The following is a 16211-nucleotide window of genomic DNA, read 5'->3' as shown; positions in this document are numbered from 1 at the left end:
GTAAGATGCATGAGTTCTTTATATATTTTGGAGATTAAGCCCTTATCAGAAGTATGGTTTGCAAATATCTTCTCCCAATTGTTAGGTTGTCTTTTTGTTTTGTTGATGGTTTCCTTTGCTGTGCAGAAGCTTTTTAGTTTGATGTAGTCCCATTTGTTTATTTTTTCTATTGTTTCTCTTGCCCGGTCAGACGTGGTGTTTGAGAAGATGTTGCTAAGACTGATGTCAAAGAGCGTACTGCCTATGTTTTCTTCTAGAAGTTTCACAGTTTCAGGTCTTACATTCAAGTCTTTAATCCATTTGGAGTTAATTTTTGTGTATGGTGTAAGGTAAGGGTCTACTTTCATTTTTTTGCATATGGCTATCCAGTTTTCCCAACACCATTTGTTGAAGAGACTTTCTTTTCCCCATTGTATGTTCTTGGCTCCTTTGTCAAAGATTGTGTTCTTTTTTTGTCTATTTAAAAGATTCTATGAAGCATCATCTTAGATCTTTCTGAAATCTAAATAATGGAAACTAAAGTACTGCCCGGGATTTGATCTGAAATTTTTTCTTTTCTTTTCTTTTAATTGAGGTCATATTGGCTTATAACATTTTGTAAATCTCAGGTGTACATTATTATATTTCAGTTTCTGTATAGACTGTATTGTGTTCACCACTAATAGTCTAGTTTTTATCTGTCACCATACATATGTGATTTGTGTTCATTTTTAAAATCCCTATTTTTGGAAGGTGACCAGGCTCTTCTTCACTTCAAAATATATGTGATTCCATTGAGCTCTGGGCAGCTCAGCACTGGAAGCTGAGTACAACTTCTAGTTACCGTCCACTCAATCCACAGGTCCAGTGGGACTCTGAATACCTGCCCTCCCATCAACAAATGTTTCTTGGGAAATTTCAAGTTCAGTGCATTAGTCTGTCTTGTGATATTGGTAAACAAACTGCTCCTCTGTGAACCACAAAAGGTTGCATTTCTTAGATCAGGGGAAGTAGCTTGATAAATCTCTTGGAGTTTTCATGACCTAGAGTTGAGCATATCACTATATACAAATTAACCAAATATCCCCTATTCTGTGACTAGTATGGGCAGGAGCATGGGGAATATTAACAATTCCATGCTGTCTACCCAAAGGCACCCCCTGTGCCTGGAACCCCCTGTGATGTCGGTAAGTAAGAATGGCAAGGCTGGAAGTGACTGGAATAATTATCTAGGCCACCCTTCGTTTTAGAGATGAGGAAGTTGAGGTCCAGAAAGGAGAAGTGGTCTGCTCAAGGTCACTTGGTGTGACCATGGCACACTCAAGTTTTCTGCCCCTTGTCCAGTGCTCTGACATCTTGCAGCAGCTAACCTGGTTCAAGTCCTGTGTAAGGTCTCAGAGAACAGGAACCAGGGACGTAGAGTTTGCTAGTATCCATAACTCTCTGAAACTTGCCCACATTTGCAAATGAAAGACTTTTTATTATGATGAAACCCTTATAATACTCCCCCCTCCCAATTTGTCTCTTCTGAGGCAACACAACACTTATTCAGCACTAACTATATGTCAGCAGAGTTCTAAGCACTTCACTCATTTACTCCTCACCACAACTGAATGATAGCTACTATTATCACAGTCCCCATTTTACAGATGAGAAAACTGAGGCACTCTGAGGTTACATAATTTGCCCAAGGTCCCACAGGTAATTAGTGGAGCTGGGACTCAAATCCAGGCAGTCTAGACTCAGAGTCCATGCTCTGGACTCTATTATATCCTGGAAGCAGCAGCCTGTTCAAGACAGGGGCATGAAGATGCCTGGACTAGCCGATTGACTTCTTTTTCTGATTGACCTTTTTGCTACAACTTCACACTTCAAAGACTCTTGTTCTCCTAGTCCTCTCTCTACACCTCCCTTCCTCCCTGCAGGAACTTCTTAGCAGACCCAGTAGGTGTGTCGCCTACCCCACCTCACCATCTGGGCCCCTGTCTCCGATCCTCCCATTCTATCAACACATGGCCTCATTGCCCATTCACCTTTCAAAGGATAACCAGTTGTCCAGTTTATAAACTCCAATTTGACTTTAATAAATTAAATTCCAAGCCATCACACAGCAATGGACATCATCATCTCCCAACATACAGAGGGGCATACAGAGGTGCAGCCCTGCTCCTGCTCCATCATCACACAGTCTTTAAAGAAAGGCCCTAAAGCCATCTCTCTGGGGAAGGCTTCCCACCAGGCTCCTGGCTCCCTCCTTCCAACAGAGCCACTGCTCACAGAGAAGGCATCAAGTACAAAAACGGTAATAAAGGGGGAGGGAGGGACGAGGAGCAGAAGGGGAGGCAGGGAGGTGGGGAGTACCTGCCCCCCATCCCGGGCACCGGCCCGGCTTTCTATAAGCTGCCAATGTTCTCAGAGGCAGACATTGGTGCTGGTCGGAGTGGGGACCTGAGGGAGGTGTGGGAGCCCCATCCTAAAGGGAAGTGCGTCCCCTTCTGGGACAGGAAAGAAGGGTCACCTGGGAGAGATGCCCTCTATCATCTGTTCAGTGAAGGTCCTGGACCACACATATAAATAGAAAAGAGAATAAATAAGGAAGGATCAGCTGAGGAGCTGAGCACCCTGGGACTCCTCTGAGGGGCCAGAGTCAACAGCAGGCAAACAGTTCTGAGGAATGCCCACACATGCCAGGACAGCACCCTCCTCTTACTCCCAGCCACCCAGTCCCTATTCTATGTCCTCAGCTCTCACATGCTTCCCCTTGCAAGTACCCTTCCAACTGGCCCCACGGCCCAGAGTGGACAGGGCTTCCTGGAACCCAGAGGACTTCCCTGGCCCAGGCTGCTGGGAATCCAGGAAGGGGAACGGAAGGGGATATGGGGAATGGGCTGAGAGGACTCCTGCCCTCTCTTAGCTCAGGAGGTAAGGAGGGCCCTCAGAGCTGAGGACTGGGGTTGCCATTGGCCTTGGGTTTGGATTTGAAGGAAAAGCGCTTGATGAGGCGGCGAGAAAAACTGCCAGCCTTCTTTCGGACACTGGGCGTGGCTGTTGTGTTGGAGAGGTCATCATGTGATTGGCTCAGACCAGCTTCCTTCTGTCGGGGCCTCCGGCGGAAGATAAGCTTGGTGCCGCTGCGCAGGAAACTCACTGCGGGGGAAAGAGGGGAGGCTGAGGCAGAGAGAAGGGCGCGGGGTGGGGGTGGGGGGTGGGAAGCGAGGTGGGGTGCAGAGAAAGGATCAAGCATGGAGGGGTTGAAGATGAAGAACAGAACCAGTCCCTTGGCCTACCAGCCAGCATTCCTTAGGAAAGAAAGTAGAGACAAAACATGCCCTTTATCCTTCCTGAGGAAAAAACGTGGTGCTCCTGGGATTCTGTGTGCACCCCTGACTACTGGCCCTGAGGAGGAATGTCATGGGGCTGGATGCTCTATGAGGACAGACTTATGACTGAGCCTCTTAACTATGGAAAGATAAAAGGCTGAGCAGAGGGTGTTCCTACAAGCCTATAAAATCATGAAGGAACAAGGTGGGTTGACACTGACTTGTTTACCAAATTCTAGGATGTGAGCAGGAAGCAGTGCGTCTACAAAACTTCAAAGAGGTAAATTCAGGACCAACATACTGAGGAAGGTGCTTACACAGCAGGCTTTGGACTTAGGAATCTCATTATCCCAAGAAGTGATGCAAGGTTAAATCATAAATAGTTAAATACATTCGTGACTGACAGGCCCACTGGCAGAGGGATGAAGATGTTTTGGGGTAAGCCCCTCATCCTTAGAAGTTAGAAGTACCACAGCTATCCACAGATTGTATCACTGCCAGAGGGTCACTCCTAGGGTTGGCCCGGGGTAGAATTTCTTATACTGATAAGGGAGAGAGTATAGAATGAAACGGAAGGGAAAAAAAAAAAAGAATGAGGGAAGGAAGATATGTGCTTAGACCCAGGAAGAAAGAAAAATGGAGGAAAGGGGAAATACTTTGGTATCCCTTCCTATTACCCAATCCTGTCGGATCCAGGCCAGGCCCCAAGGCATCAAGTTCCCCCTCTATTCTAGCTTGGCTGAACCAGGCTGGGAACTCTGTCGATCCCTCAGGGAAGGAAGGAGAAGGCAAACATGGAGGCTCCCATGTCGCTAAGTATCCAGTAGGACCCAGGTCATGACATTGGGTATAAAAGAAGGGGGGAGGGGCTGCCCATATCTCCCCACCTTTGTGATCCTTGAGGCTGCGGGTCTCCAGGGCACCAGTAGACCCTGTCTCCGACTCAACATCATCCACAGACGGCCTCTCAGAAATGTCCGAACGTGTTGTCTCATCTGCTTCCTGGACACTCGTGGGACTGGAGAGGGCATCTAGGGGTCCTGGGGACATGGCTTGTGGGTCTGAGGGAGGGGAAGAGGGACCTCCACTGGTCCCTGCATCGTCCTGCATTGAGGCTTCCAGGGATGCTGCATAGCCCAGGGACAGTGCCAACTCGTCCTGAGCAATGGGCACCTGGCAGGAGGGACAAGTTTTAATGGGTAGGAGTGACCCATGAGGGCTTTCTCCCTATCCCAGCTCTTCTCCCCAGAGCCCTGTTACCTTGGAAACACCAGAGATGATGAGAGTGCTACGCTTGGTGGGCGTCTTCTTGGCTGCCCGCCCGCTGGGCTCAGTCAGCTGGCGAATTGCTGTCTCTGCCACAGGGTCCAAACCATTGGAAAGGTGGCTCTCCCCTGCTGGAGGTACAGAGGACAGATAACCTGTCTCCTCCTCGGCTCCTTCTTGGAGTTGAACTGTGTCCCACCCACAGTGGTTTTTGACTCTGGGGCCCCAGTGCCAACCAGCACTCACACTTCTCAATTCCCCACTCACGGCTGCTGCTGTGGGAGGTCCTGCTGGGGCCGCCACTCTCACTCAGCACAGTTGTGGTCTTCTCAGTCACCTCCACCTTGGACGGGGAGCGGGAGGGGGAGTCTGGTGGGTGGGGGAGGGTCAGTGAGCTGGGAGGTGCTTTAGAGTGGCCCCCACTCCCTACTGTCTTAGTTGAGATGCAGACTTTGGTTGACTCAGAGGACAGGGGTAACTAAGGGATGATTAATCACAGGGGTAATTAAGGAGATGCCATAGGGACAAAAAGACACCACAGGAACCAACGGGAGTGTGGGAAAGTGCCACAGGGCCCACCGAGGGTGTGGGGAGATGCTATGAAAATATCGAGAGTGTACAAAGATTCACAGGGGTCCACTGGAGGTAGGGGGAATTCCACGGGACCCCTAGAGATGGGAAATGTCATGGAGGGCCCCTGGGAGTGGGAGAAGTACCACAGAGGCCATTGGGTTTGTTGAAGGATCCCACAGGGTGCTGGAAGGTTGAGGGTAGAGGGAGGGACAATTAGGCAGCTGGGGCTGCGGGGAGGGAAGGGAAGAGACCTGTGAAAAGACAGAGGGGAACTTGGGGAGGTGGAAGTGCACGAGTCCCGTATGAGGGGCTGGCAGATGGAGAATTAAAGGGGGAGAGGACAGCTGGGAAATGGAGGGGCGTAAGGGAAAGTTTGAGGAAGACAAAGCTAATGAGGAAGATGTAGTTGGAAAACAGGGGGAGTTGGAAGCAGGGCTTCCCTTTCCCTTTCCCTCTGCTGCCATGGATCTGCAGTCTGGGGCCCCTGGCTAGAGCTGGGCTCCCAGGCTCCTCCTCTTTACCTAATTTGCCATCTACACGGGGCCGGGACTGGACGGTGGTAACCGTGGTGACAATGGTGCCATCAGGCATGATGGTCCGGTCCAGCTCAATCTTCTTGGTAGGTGTGATGCTGGGGCGTGGAGTGGAGGGGGTGGGGGTGCCCAGGTTCCGGGGGGAGCCCTCCTCATAGTGAAGCTGCCGAGGGGTGGAAAAGCAAAGAGGCAGGGCCTCAAAGACTGCCCTTCCCCTGTGTTGCCCCATCTTCTCCCAGGGGTCAGCTTCTCACCTCCACTGCCATGGTGGCTGCCGGTCCCAGGGCTTTCCCTGGCCCAGGGGTGAGTGGGCACACCTGTCTTCGGGACAGCGGTCTGGAAGGGGAGCCCACAGACAGTGTGGCCTGGCCCAAGAGTTCAGCTGGGGAAAGCAGTGGCACTGTGAGCTGGGCCCATGACCAGGCCTCACTCAGCACCCACCCAGAGGGGCTCCTTCCTGCTCCATACTCACTGTCTCCACAGCTGCTACTCCTCAGCACTTTGAGGGTCAGTTCCCGGCTCTGGGGACCCAGATCCCTGTGGCCAAGAGGAGATGGGGCGGGGAGGGGGAAGATTAGCAAACTCAATCCACCTTTGAGTTGATTACAGGCCAGAAGCAGAGGGAGCTGCACATAAATAAGATGGGACAAGTGCTCCAATCAGATTAATTCATGCCTCCAAATACTCTCTCTTCCCAAGAGAACGGGATAAGCCTTGAGTGGAGACCAGACTCCCCAGCGGGGCTTTCAAATCCTCCCTGGTCCTGCTCCATCCTGCCTTCCCAGTCTCTCCATGTCAAACCACCCTCTTTCCTTTGCTCAAGCTGTTTCCTCTGCCAAGAATACTTTTCTCTCACACTCTGTTGAAATCCTGCTCTTGCTCTAAGATGTGGTTTAAATGCCACCTCCTCCATGAAGCCTACTCTGATCTTTATTCCCCTGTGGGAATTAATCTCCCCCACATAAGCGCTTTGTGTAAACCTCGACTGGAGCACTTATACCATCTTCTTTATGTACATCTCTCTCTGCCTCGAGCCTGCGATCAACTCAGGGGTGGGAGGGGTGTATCTTGGTCATGTCTGTACCCCTAGGACCTAGCCTGGGTCTGGCATACTATAGGGGCTTACACTAAGGTTTACTGAAAACAGAGCTGATTCATGCCAGGGCTATGCTGGAAGGGTTTGAGCCTCAGTCTGCCCATGGGAGCAGGGGTGGGGGCGGGGGAGTCACTCCTTACAGTGCTAGGTCCTCGGTCCACTCCACCTCGGGATAAGCCCTCATGGGCTTGGTCCACTTCTGTTGCACGGGGTTGTTGAGTTCAGCTACACAGCACAGTTCCCCAGTGCCTGCAAGACCAGAGAGATGCTCAGATCAAAGACGGGAAGCTGCTAAGGAATAGAAAGGCTGTCCCCCAGCCACTTCTAGCTCTCACCTTCCAGCTCACTTCCCAGGTGAGATGCTCGAAGCTGCCGTAGGAATAACCGGGTAGGTCTGGGGATGGCTGGCTGGGCCTGGGGCACCATGGGTGGCTTCTCACTGGGTACCTAAGAGCAGAAGGAGGTAAAAAGAGCAAGAATTCTGACATAGTACTCTGGGGACAGTATGCATGCAACCTCTTTGCTTTGAGTGCCTACTCACCAGGCCTCCAGGGGCAGAGCAAGCCCTGAGGTTGACCATCATGGCCGGCTGGGTGCTGACTATGGCATCCTCGATCAATTCCTCAATAGTGGAGAGCTCTACTTCCTCCTCACCTCTCTGCAGGGAGGAGAAGATGAGAACAAAGAGGTAGGGCCCCCCAGCTCTGCCTCCCCCTCCCTGTTCTGCCTCTTCCCCCACAGCCCTACCCCCTTACCTCCCTGCCCTGCAGCTTGGGAAGCACTGTCAGGCTGAGATCTGGGCGATCAGTGAAGGCCCAGGACACAAGCAGCCCCTCACCAGGGATTTCCTCCAGGTTGACTTCCAACTACGGACAAGGGACAAAGGGATTGGGTTGACTTGCTCTACTCCTCCAACTACTCCCAACTCCCCAGGACTCTCCCTTCCCAAATTCCATCCCAGAGAAGAACCAAACTGAAAAGGCTGAGGCAATCGAACCGCCCCCTGCCCAACTCAGTTTCCCACATCCCCCTCCACCTGTGTTGGTGGCAGTGTCAGAGTGACGTGGTAGGTCTCCATGGAGACGGCAGCGGGGGACTGCTGGGTCACAGAGACTGGGAACATCACCTCCTCAGCAGAGAGCTGGCAATGCAGCACCTGAGACAGGCGAGGCATGGAGGCAAGGAGAGTCAGGCACGGAGGAAGGGTGCTCAACCCTGCTTCGCCCTGCCCTATAATCGGTCAGCAGACCCCTCTCCACTTCAGTTGTCCTTGGGAATCACCTTTTTGAGATCACAAGCCCATAAAAGAATCAGATACAAGCCAAAGACTCCTCTCTCCAGAAAAATACAGATCTACACACATGTACTACATTTTGCATGTAACTTTAGTGGGAAGCCAATCATTGGATTCCTAAGGCATTCATAGACTTCAGGTTAAGAACGCTTGGACTAAAGGGAATTCTTGGGATCAGCCCCCCTCAGGCCCTAAAGAAGGCAGTGCCCATCAGACCCTTACCATGGTGCGCTCTGATTGGTCTACGCAGGTCACATGACTAATGCTGGCTCTGGGCGGGAGTTGGGGCACCTCCTCAAAAGCGATTTGGATGGAGCTCTGAGGAAGTAAAGTGGGCATAGGATCAGGTCTCTGGAGCTGCCCTCCACAGATCTGGCCTGCACAGTTGCTAGCCGGGCCCTGGCAGTGCGGAGACCTCAGCTGCAGGCTGGCTTCTGGCCCCTGCTTGGCTCAGGGCTTTAGGACAGGAAGTACTCCCCTGAAACCCTGCCTCTCCAAGGGCCTGCAGCTGCTAGGGAGAACTGGGGAACCAGACCACCTCACAGACCAGATCACCTTGAGCTGAAGACCCTAGATTCCTCCTGGAACACCAGGAGCCTCCCTCTTCTCCCCCCACTTTCCTCTTTAACCCCCATCCTACCCCCAAGGAAAGCTGTGCATAGAAAAAAAATAATAAAGGTGTTGGTTGCCACCTATATATAATAGCTGGGCAGAGAGAGATACAGCTGAGCTAAGGGAGAAAGCAATAGGGCCAGTTATTCAAGACACCGGAGAAACGAGGCTAAGCCTTCTTCTAGGTAAATAGGATGCGGAGGCGCAAGAGTATGACTCTATCCATATTCTTGGAGATGAAGACTAGCTCAGCATGGCCTTGGGGAACTTTACCAGAGGGACTGGGAAGAAAAGCAAGCTCAGAGGGCTCAGAGGGGCCAGGCTAATTCCTCAAGGCAGACAGCAGGGTGGTATTAGGGAGCAGAAAGCTGCTTAGCTTAGGTCTTGAAAGAGCTTCCTAATTCTTTCACAGCAGTGGAAGCAACCTACTGCAGCCCTCCCTGGAGATCAGGATGGGAAGAAGAACTGAAGAAGAAGCACAGACTGAGCTGGCAGCTCTTCCTTGGGTCTTGGGATGGGAGGAAAGAAATCCATAGTGTTCATTTGCCTGGCAAACCAGGGGAAGCCAACTTCTCTGTTCCTGTAGCTGTCTCATTCCAAGGCCAGGCCCAGGGAGATGGGGAGATGGATGCTTGGAACCCCAGTTTCCCCACCCCCTGCAAGGGAGGCCAATGTCCAGCTGAGTCAGCTGTCCTGGGGAGTCACTCCTGACCTAGGGACAAGGTACAGGGAGAGCTGGGTGGAGGGGTGAATTCAAGGTGTAGAGTGACAGATGCCATCTGGCTTTCTGCTGGCCATCTGGGCAAAGGAGAAAGAGCAACTTCTTGTGTTGCCACTTCTATTTCCAGGCATCTGGAAAGCTAGTAGAGTAAAGCCCTCAGACTAGTGGTGACTGGAAATGGAGAACCTTCTGAGCAAGGGGCTGATGGACTGTGAGGGCAAGGAGAGATTACTGGGCCAGGAATGGGGGGCCCCCTGAAAGGGAAGCCTCTACCTCCCACCCCACCTCAGTCTTATGACCATGCTTCCTGCCCCACTTCCTGGGAGGCCAGATGCCCATGGTGCAATGGGAGGAAGTAGGCTGGGCTGGTTTGTGACTGACCCTCAAGGGGCAGCTCCTGGCTCATCTTCTGAGAAGGGCATAGATTGTCAATCTCTTCTCCACCTAAACACCTTTCCCTTAGCTCATACACTGTAGGTCAGCCTGGAGAAGGGTGTCTTAGTCATAGCAGTGAAATTACTGAGGGATGGGGGGTGGGGGTTAATTCAGGTTCCTTGGGGATCTGCCTGGTCACACCAAGGATTTGGGGCATGAAAGGTTAACTGGGTGTGGTGGCATGAAGACCAGGCAATTTCCTTCTGCAGGTGCACCTGTCTCCCTTCTAACTCCCTAACACAACCAGCACCCAGGCTGGGCGGAAGTGCTCTCAGGCACACGGATTAGCGTTGCTATGAGAACAGCAACTTGTGCAAGGGTTTGGAGCCAAAGAGGACCCTGACCACAAGAATAGAGGATTTGGGACATAGCGGGATTTCTACAACCTCCAGCCTCACCTGCATCCTTTTCTCTGATCCCGGAGGGGAAGAGAAGCCATGGGGGTTCCCCAATTGATCCCCACCCCCATCCGGCTTCCTGGCTTGAGCAGTCCCTCCCCTGAAAGGAAAGGCGGAGTCAGGAGACCACCTAGGTGCTCCTGTCCAACTCACCCCGTCCCTGCAGGCCTGCTCGTTCAGCGCTCGCACCCAAGCCCGCTGCCAGTTCTCCCGGAAAGACTTGAAGGCGAAGAGCGACGCCAGGAGGCCCCGGACACTTGGCTCTTCAGGGGCGCCGGCCCGAGTCGCCCGCAGCCGCAGCAGCGAGCGCCACACGCCCAGCTCCCGCAGGGAGCCCGCCGGCTCGGCAGCTAAGGCGGGTCCCCGGCCCCGGCCCCCGCGGGCCCGCGCCAGCCACAAGCCCCGGGCATACTGCAGCAGCCAGCCCAACACTGTGAGCAGCGAGGCGGCGAAGAGGATCAGCAGGGCCGCCCAGCCCACGTCCCGCTGCCCCCAGCCCGGATCCATGCTCCGCGCGGGCTCCGGTCCCGGTTCCGGCTCAGGCTCAGCCGCTGCCCCGGGGGAGCATGGCCCGGGCGGGCCGCGGGGCGGGGGCGGGCTCCCCCGGGGCTCGGCGCGCGGGCTGGGGGGCTCTCCGGGGCTGGGTGCCCGGGACTAGTGGGTGCCACAGATCGATTACAGGAGGTCCTGGGGGGTCGCGACGCCGGGGTCCCTCTCTGTGTGGTCCGGGTCCCTCCTCTATTGGTCCGGCAGTCCGACCTGGGTTAGTCGCCGGCCAGCGCCCAACTCCTCCCACGGCGCGGGCCCCGCCGGACCCGGGCGGGGACTCGTCTGCAGAGACGCGGGGGCTCCGGGCCGGCACCGGCTCCGGCAGGGCTGCGTGCGCAGAGCTGACACTGACAACACGGCCGGCGCCCCGCCCCCACCCGCCCTTAAAGGAGCCGCACCCGCGCCGGGCGGGGCTTGCCGAGCCCCGCGCTCCAGCGCGGGAGGAGGGCTGGAGGACTAGGCGGGAGGGGAGGAGGTTCCGGGGTTGAAAATAGGAGGGATCTTTGACCACCCCGCCCCATCCTGGAATCAGGGTACTCCTCCTCCCCAGGGCTCGAGCTCACGGCAAGAGTAGGCAAGGATAACTTCACTTACCTGAGATGCCGCCTCTGCTTTCCCCCACGCTCCTTAGATTTCTATAGTTTAGACCTCTGTGGATAGCATAGCCCCCTTCTTCCAACACCCCCAGGCTCAGCAGCACCTTGGTTCCCATTTCCTGGCCGAAGCTAGGCCTGGGTAAGTAGGTGCAGAGCATCCCTCTTAGATAGAAGTACCTGGCAGAGGTCCAGATGATTCCTACCAGAGAGAAAGCAGAACTTGACCCTGCTAGAGGTCGAGAATAGAACACGGAATATTAAACCTCCTCCATCCCCCAGCCCCCTTCCCCTTGGAGCTAGGACCCAGGAACCCCCTATTAACCTCCTTGCTCGGGTAGGTTTGTTCTGGAGATGTTTCCCCAGCCTGGGGCTGCTTCTGTTTTTAAAAATAATATATTTCCATAGTAACAGCTCCTGCCTATGGAGCACGTGTAGAGGGGGTGGTAATGAGGAGGGAGCTGGCAGTGTAGCACAGGACTATCAATAGATTCAGCCAGAAGACCCTGCCATCCAAATATGATATCCCTACAAGAACCCCCAAAATAATGTTATAGTTACACTCTGGCCTCAGGATCCATCCCTTTTCCTAGATTTAAGTGAGTGGATTGCATCCCTATAGGACAGGTTCTTGTCATTGCTTTCTGGAGGCAGGAGGAGGAAAATCCTACAAAAGTATTCAAAGGAATCCCTCTTCCCCAAGAGACCTTCTTCTCCACATACAGATGGCAAGGTCTTCGGCACACAGTGCCTTCCTTAGAGGGGTAGACAGGGAAGGTGTTAAATAGCTCTCTCCCAAATCCAATTAGTAGTCTGAGGAATGAGTACCTGGGAGTAAACAATGCCTTATAAGTGTGGGGTTGCAGAGCTGGGCAGAAGCTGGCAGGTCAGCAACAGGGTGCCTGAGCCAAAGGAGGTGGTGGGGAAGCCTGGGGCATCCCTGGGTTTCACTGTAAGAAATGATGAGGGGGGCAGTGATGGGGTAACCTTGCTGCAGCCCTGCCCATGTATCATCACTGGACCCCAAAAACAATGGAAGATTCCTAGAGTGTGGGTTTCTGATCTTGAGGGGAGGAGAAGATATGAAATGAAGGGAGAAGAGAACTCAAAGACACAGGGCCAGAACCCAGAGACATGGGAGGAAGCTCTCAGTGCGCAGAGAAGTGGGGCTAGGGGAGCAGGTTGTATAGGAAGTCGTCTAGGTGCAAAGTTTCACTTTGAAGACCCTCTTCCCCCAGGAATCCTTCTTCAGGAACCCTCCAACCTCCCAGGGATCTCAGTTCTCTGAATTTTTGGATTTACTTCCTCAACCCCCCCCCGCACTGAGCACTTGGTCCTGTGCTGCCAGATGCTGCTTCACAATTCGGTCTTCCATGAGTCTCCTAGCTGGTCCCCGCAATCTCCCTTCCACTTGTTACTCGGGCCTCTAGCACTTATTTCATTCTGCCTTATAGTCTAGCTGGTGGTTTATATGTCTGCTTTGCCCACTCATCAGGAAGCTGCTGAAGAGTAGGGACCCTTCTTACTTATCTCTCTTCCCTCATATTCAACCAAGGTGCTTTAATAAGCTGAAGTAGACTCCTTGGGGGAAACAAGTACATTTATATTACTTGGTGTCCCCACAGTACTTAAGAGTTCCCCATGTACATAGTAGGGATTAGCAAATTCTTCGTAATTTTAAGAAGTCTAACAGAAAATATTTCAGTATACACGTAAACCCTAAGAATTTCTATACTGTTTCTATCTTTTGAAAAATCATTCATGTCATCTCAATGGAATGGGCGATCTTGGGGCTTGCTTTCACCTCACAACTTTCGATAAACTGATAGGGGAGAGGCAAGAAGAAAAGGAAAAAGAGTGACTCAGCTGCCCAGAGAGAGCCACAGATATGGTCCTACAAATGTCATAGCGTCAGACTATCCAAAGATGTCTCATGGTCTTTTTAGGCACTGGGAAACATTTTTGGGACAGGCTTTGTCAGGCATCAGACTTAATAGTAGATTGGCCTTGCTCACTGGGAGGCACTCAAGCCTCCTTCATGGGAGATGCGCATTGCGGACATGATCTGCTTGCCCAAGAAACCAGCCAAAGCTATTGACAACTCACCTGATCTGTGAGTCCTGGGACCAGCTTCAGCGTTCAGGCAAATGCTTTGAACTTATACCAGGAAAGGCACAAAATTTCAAGTGAGGCCAAGTCATATGTTTGTTTCTCCTTCTGATTGGCCTGATAATCAACTGGGCATTTACCATCATGGGAAAAAAAGTATTCAGATTATATGACAAGTATCCAAGTAACCATGTTCTGATGGTAATGTGTATACATGGATGATGAATCTCTAGCATCTTATCTTTTTTTTTTTTTTTTTTTTTTTATTTTTTCCCCCCAAAGCCCCAGTAGATAGTTGTGTGTCATAGCTGCACATCCTTCTAGTTTCTGTACGTGGGACGCGGCCTCAGCATGGCTGGAGAAGCAGGGCGTCGGTGCGAGCCCGGGATCCGAACCCGGGTCGCCAGCAGTGGAGCGCGCTCACTTAACCACTAAGCCACGGGGCCGGCCCTAGCATCTTATCTTTGAACAAGCCCCACCCCCCACCCTCTTCTAGTGGTGGTGGGTGTGGTGGGTGGCTAATGATCTCTAGAGAAGAAAGAGACAAAGGCTGGGAAGGAAGATTTATTGGGATTGGCCTCCTAATAAAAAAGGAAATAGATACAGACTATCCCTCAGATCTCCAGGGAGTCTCAGCCTGCTCCTAAACAACAAGATAACTGAATGCTGCCTCCTCTGGGGCTCCCACAAGATCCTCCTTTCCACCTGCTCCTGGCGCCTCATTTTCTCCATTTGGAAGGCCGTCTCACTCTTCCCACCTACCGAAATCTTTGGAGATACTACTCTTCCTCAAGGTCATCTAGCTTCCCCTGGTCACAACTAATTGCTCTCTCCATGTGTTCCTAGTGCCCTCTGTACCTCTTTCAGACCAGATCCATTATATGTGATGATGCCTTGTATACAGATAACTGTGTGTCCTTAGCCCCATGGGGACACCCTGTGGAACAGAAAACACTTGCCTCTAGGGAGCTCCCAATCTAAGAGGCACAGATGCACACACATGTGTGCACACACACATACACCCACATAGAAAAACAATACCAGTGGGATAATAGGTACTGAAAATTTGGTGGAATACTATCAAGAAATTACTGGGAGGGCCAGCCCCATGGCTTAGCGGTTAAGTGCGCGCGCTCCGCTGCTGGTGGCCCGGGGTTCAGGTCCCGGGCGGGGACCCATGCACCGCTTGTCTGGCCATGCTGGGGCCGCGTCCCACATACAGCAACTAGAAGGATGTGTAGCTATGACATACAACTATCTACTGGGGCTTTGGGGGAAAAAAATAAAATAAATAAAAAAAATTTAAAAAAAATTACTGGGATTACTTTACATGTATAAAGTATATTTTATACATATATGGCTTTTTGTTGTTAATTAAAGCTGTCTTCAAGTAGAAGGGACATTTCACATCCGGTTTTGAGAGATAGGAGGAACTATCTTTGGCCTAAAAAGAGTCAACCCGACCCGGACTGCCATATTTGAAAAAGTGGACAAAGTACCAGGATTCTTGAGTCCTCTCGCCAACTCCCTGGTAGTGATTTCCTCTCTGAGGAATGGAAATTTGACACCTAAGAGCCTCTGGGTGCATGAAAGAGAATGAAGATGCTGGTGAACTGTTATTTGCATGAAAATAGGTGCCACGCACGGTAAACTGGAGGAAGAAACCTCACTGGCAGTTCCTCAGGCTCACGGGAAGCCACGTGTGGGTCTGGTTCTTCCGCTTCTTCAGCTCCTTCTAACACTTCAGCCTCACCTCCTCGGTTTGGGAGCTGGGCACCAAGCAGTGAACCAGGACTAAGCAAAGTCAAGTACCGGGTTAAATCCAAGATGTGAGGGCACTCCCAGCCCCTCCAATGGTGAGATGGCCCTCTGGGTTGCCGGGCAATGAACTGCTACCTCGGGGGAGCAGGTGGGTGGGACGATGAAGGAAAAGTACCTGGATGAGGGACAAGAAAAACATGGAGTGGGAGGGGCTTTTCAAGCGTCTACGCCCTACAATTTACATCATCTTCCAAATTGTAGCTGCGTTTCCGGGAACTGAGTTGTGTTTGCTTTGGCTTCCGACTACCTGGGCAACAGGTATTCTACGAGGAGCAGGCACTGCTCCACATCCTCATCCCTCCTGCCCTCCCCTTTGCTTCCAGTAGCCATCTTCCCGCTCCAGAGGCGTCCCAGGATAAACTCGGGGTACTGGCCCTTTAAACGTGACCTGCGGAGGCGGACGGAGCTAAAACTGACGTGGAACCAAGAGTGAGCGGCGTCAGACGCGTGGTACAAGGAGTCGTTCATCTTGCAACCGGGCGGGGAGTGTTTCCGCTTTGGGCTGTACATCTTTAATACGATGTTAAGAAAGTGTCTGCTGTTGTCTTTTTTTCCCCTTCTTTTTTTTTTTTTTTAAATTCAAGTGTAGTTGACATACAATATTATATTATTTTCAGGTGTACAACATAGTGATTGGACATTTATTTACATTACAAAATAATCAGCCTGTTAAGACCTGATAGTTACCGTCTGTCATTATACAAAGTTATTACAGTATCGTTGACTATGTCCCCTATGCTGTAGGTTACATCCCCATGACATTTATTTTACGGCTGGAAGTTTGTACCTCGTATCCCCTTCACCTATTTCTGCCTTCCCCCACCCACCTCCCCTCTGGCAACAGCTAATTTGTTCTCAGTATCTACGAGTCTGTTTCTATTTTATTTTGTTTGTTAATTTGTCTTGTTTTGT

General features: G+C 51.9%; 1 protein-coding gene across 5 annotated transcripts; it reads right to left on the bottom strand.

The window, feature by feature from the left end:
* Positions 1-1814: 1814 nt before the first annotated feature.
* C2CD2L (C2CD2 like) lies at positions 1815-11140 on the bottom strand. 5 transcript variants are annotated; one of them, XM_087433805.1, is made up of 14 exons: positions 10381-11140; positions 8284-8379; positions 7804-7923; positions 7523-7633; positions 7309-7425; positions 7103-7214; positions 6908-7016; positions 6144-6208; positions 5926-6053; positions 5660-5834; positions 4812-4934; positions 4560-4696; positions 4187-4472; positions 1817-3126 (listed from the first exon to the last, which is right to left on the bottom strand). In XM_087433805.1, exons 1-14 carry the CDS (start codon positions 10732-10734, stop codon positions 2915-2917), a joined length of 2145 nt encoding a protein of 714 aa, XP_087289931.1. In that variant the 5' UTR covers positions 10735-11140; the 3' UTR covers positions 1817-2914. The 5 variants fall into 5 exon arrangements, with proteins under 5 accessions (XP_087289933.1, XP_087289931.1, XP_087289932.1 ...); XM_087433806.1 differs by having other exon boundaries at positions 4560-4693; XM_004427222.3 differs by having other exon boundaries at positions 1818-3126; positions 4833-4934.
* Between the last annotated feature and the right edge of the window lie 5071 nt (positions 11141-16211).

This window comes from Ceratotherium simum, chromosome 7 (genome assembly GCF_057802395.1).
Source record: "Ceratotherium simum simum isolate JZ-2026a chromosome 7, ASM5780239v1, whole genome shotgun sequence".
Taxonomy (NCBI): domain Eukaryota; kingdom Metazoa; phylum Chordata; class Mammalia; order Perissodactyla; family Rhinocerotidae; genus Ceratotherium; species Ceratotherium simum.
The sequence above is the reverse complement of the archived record's forward strand: the minus strand, read 5'-3'. Positions and strand labels throughout refer to the sequence as shown.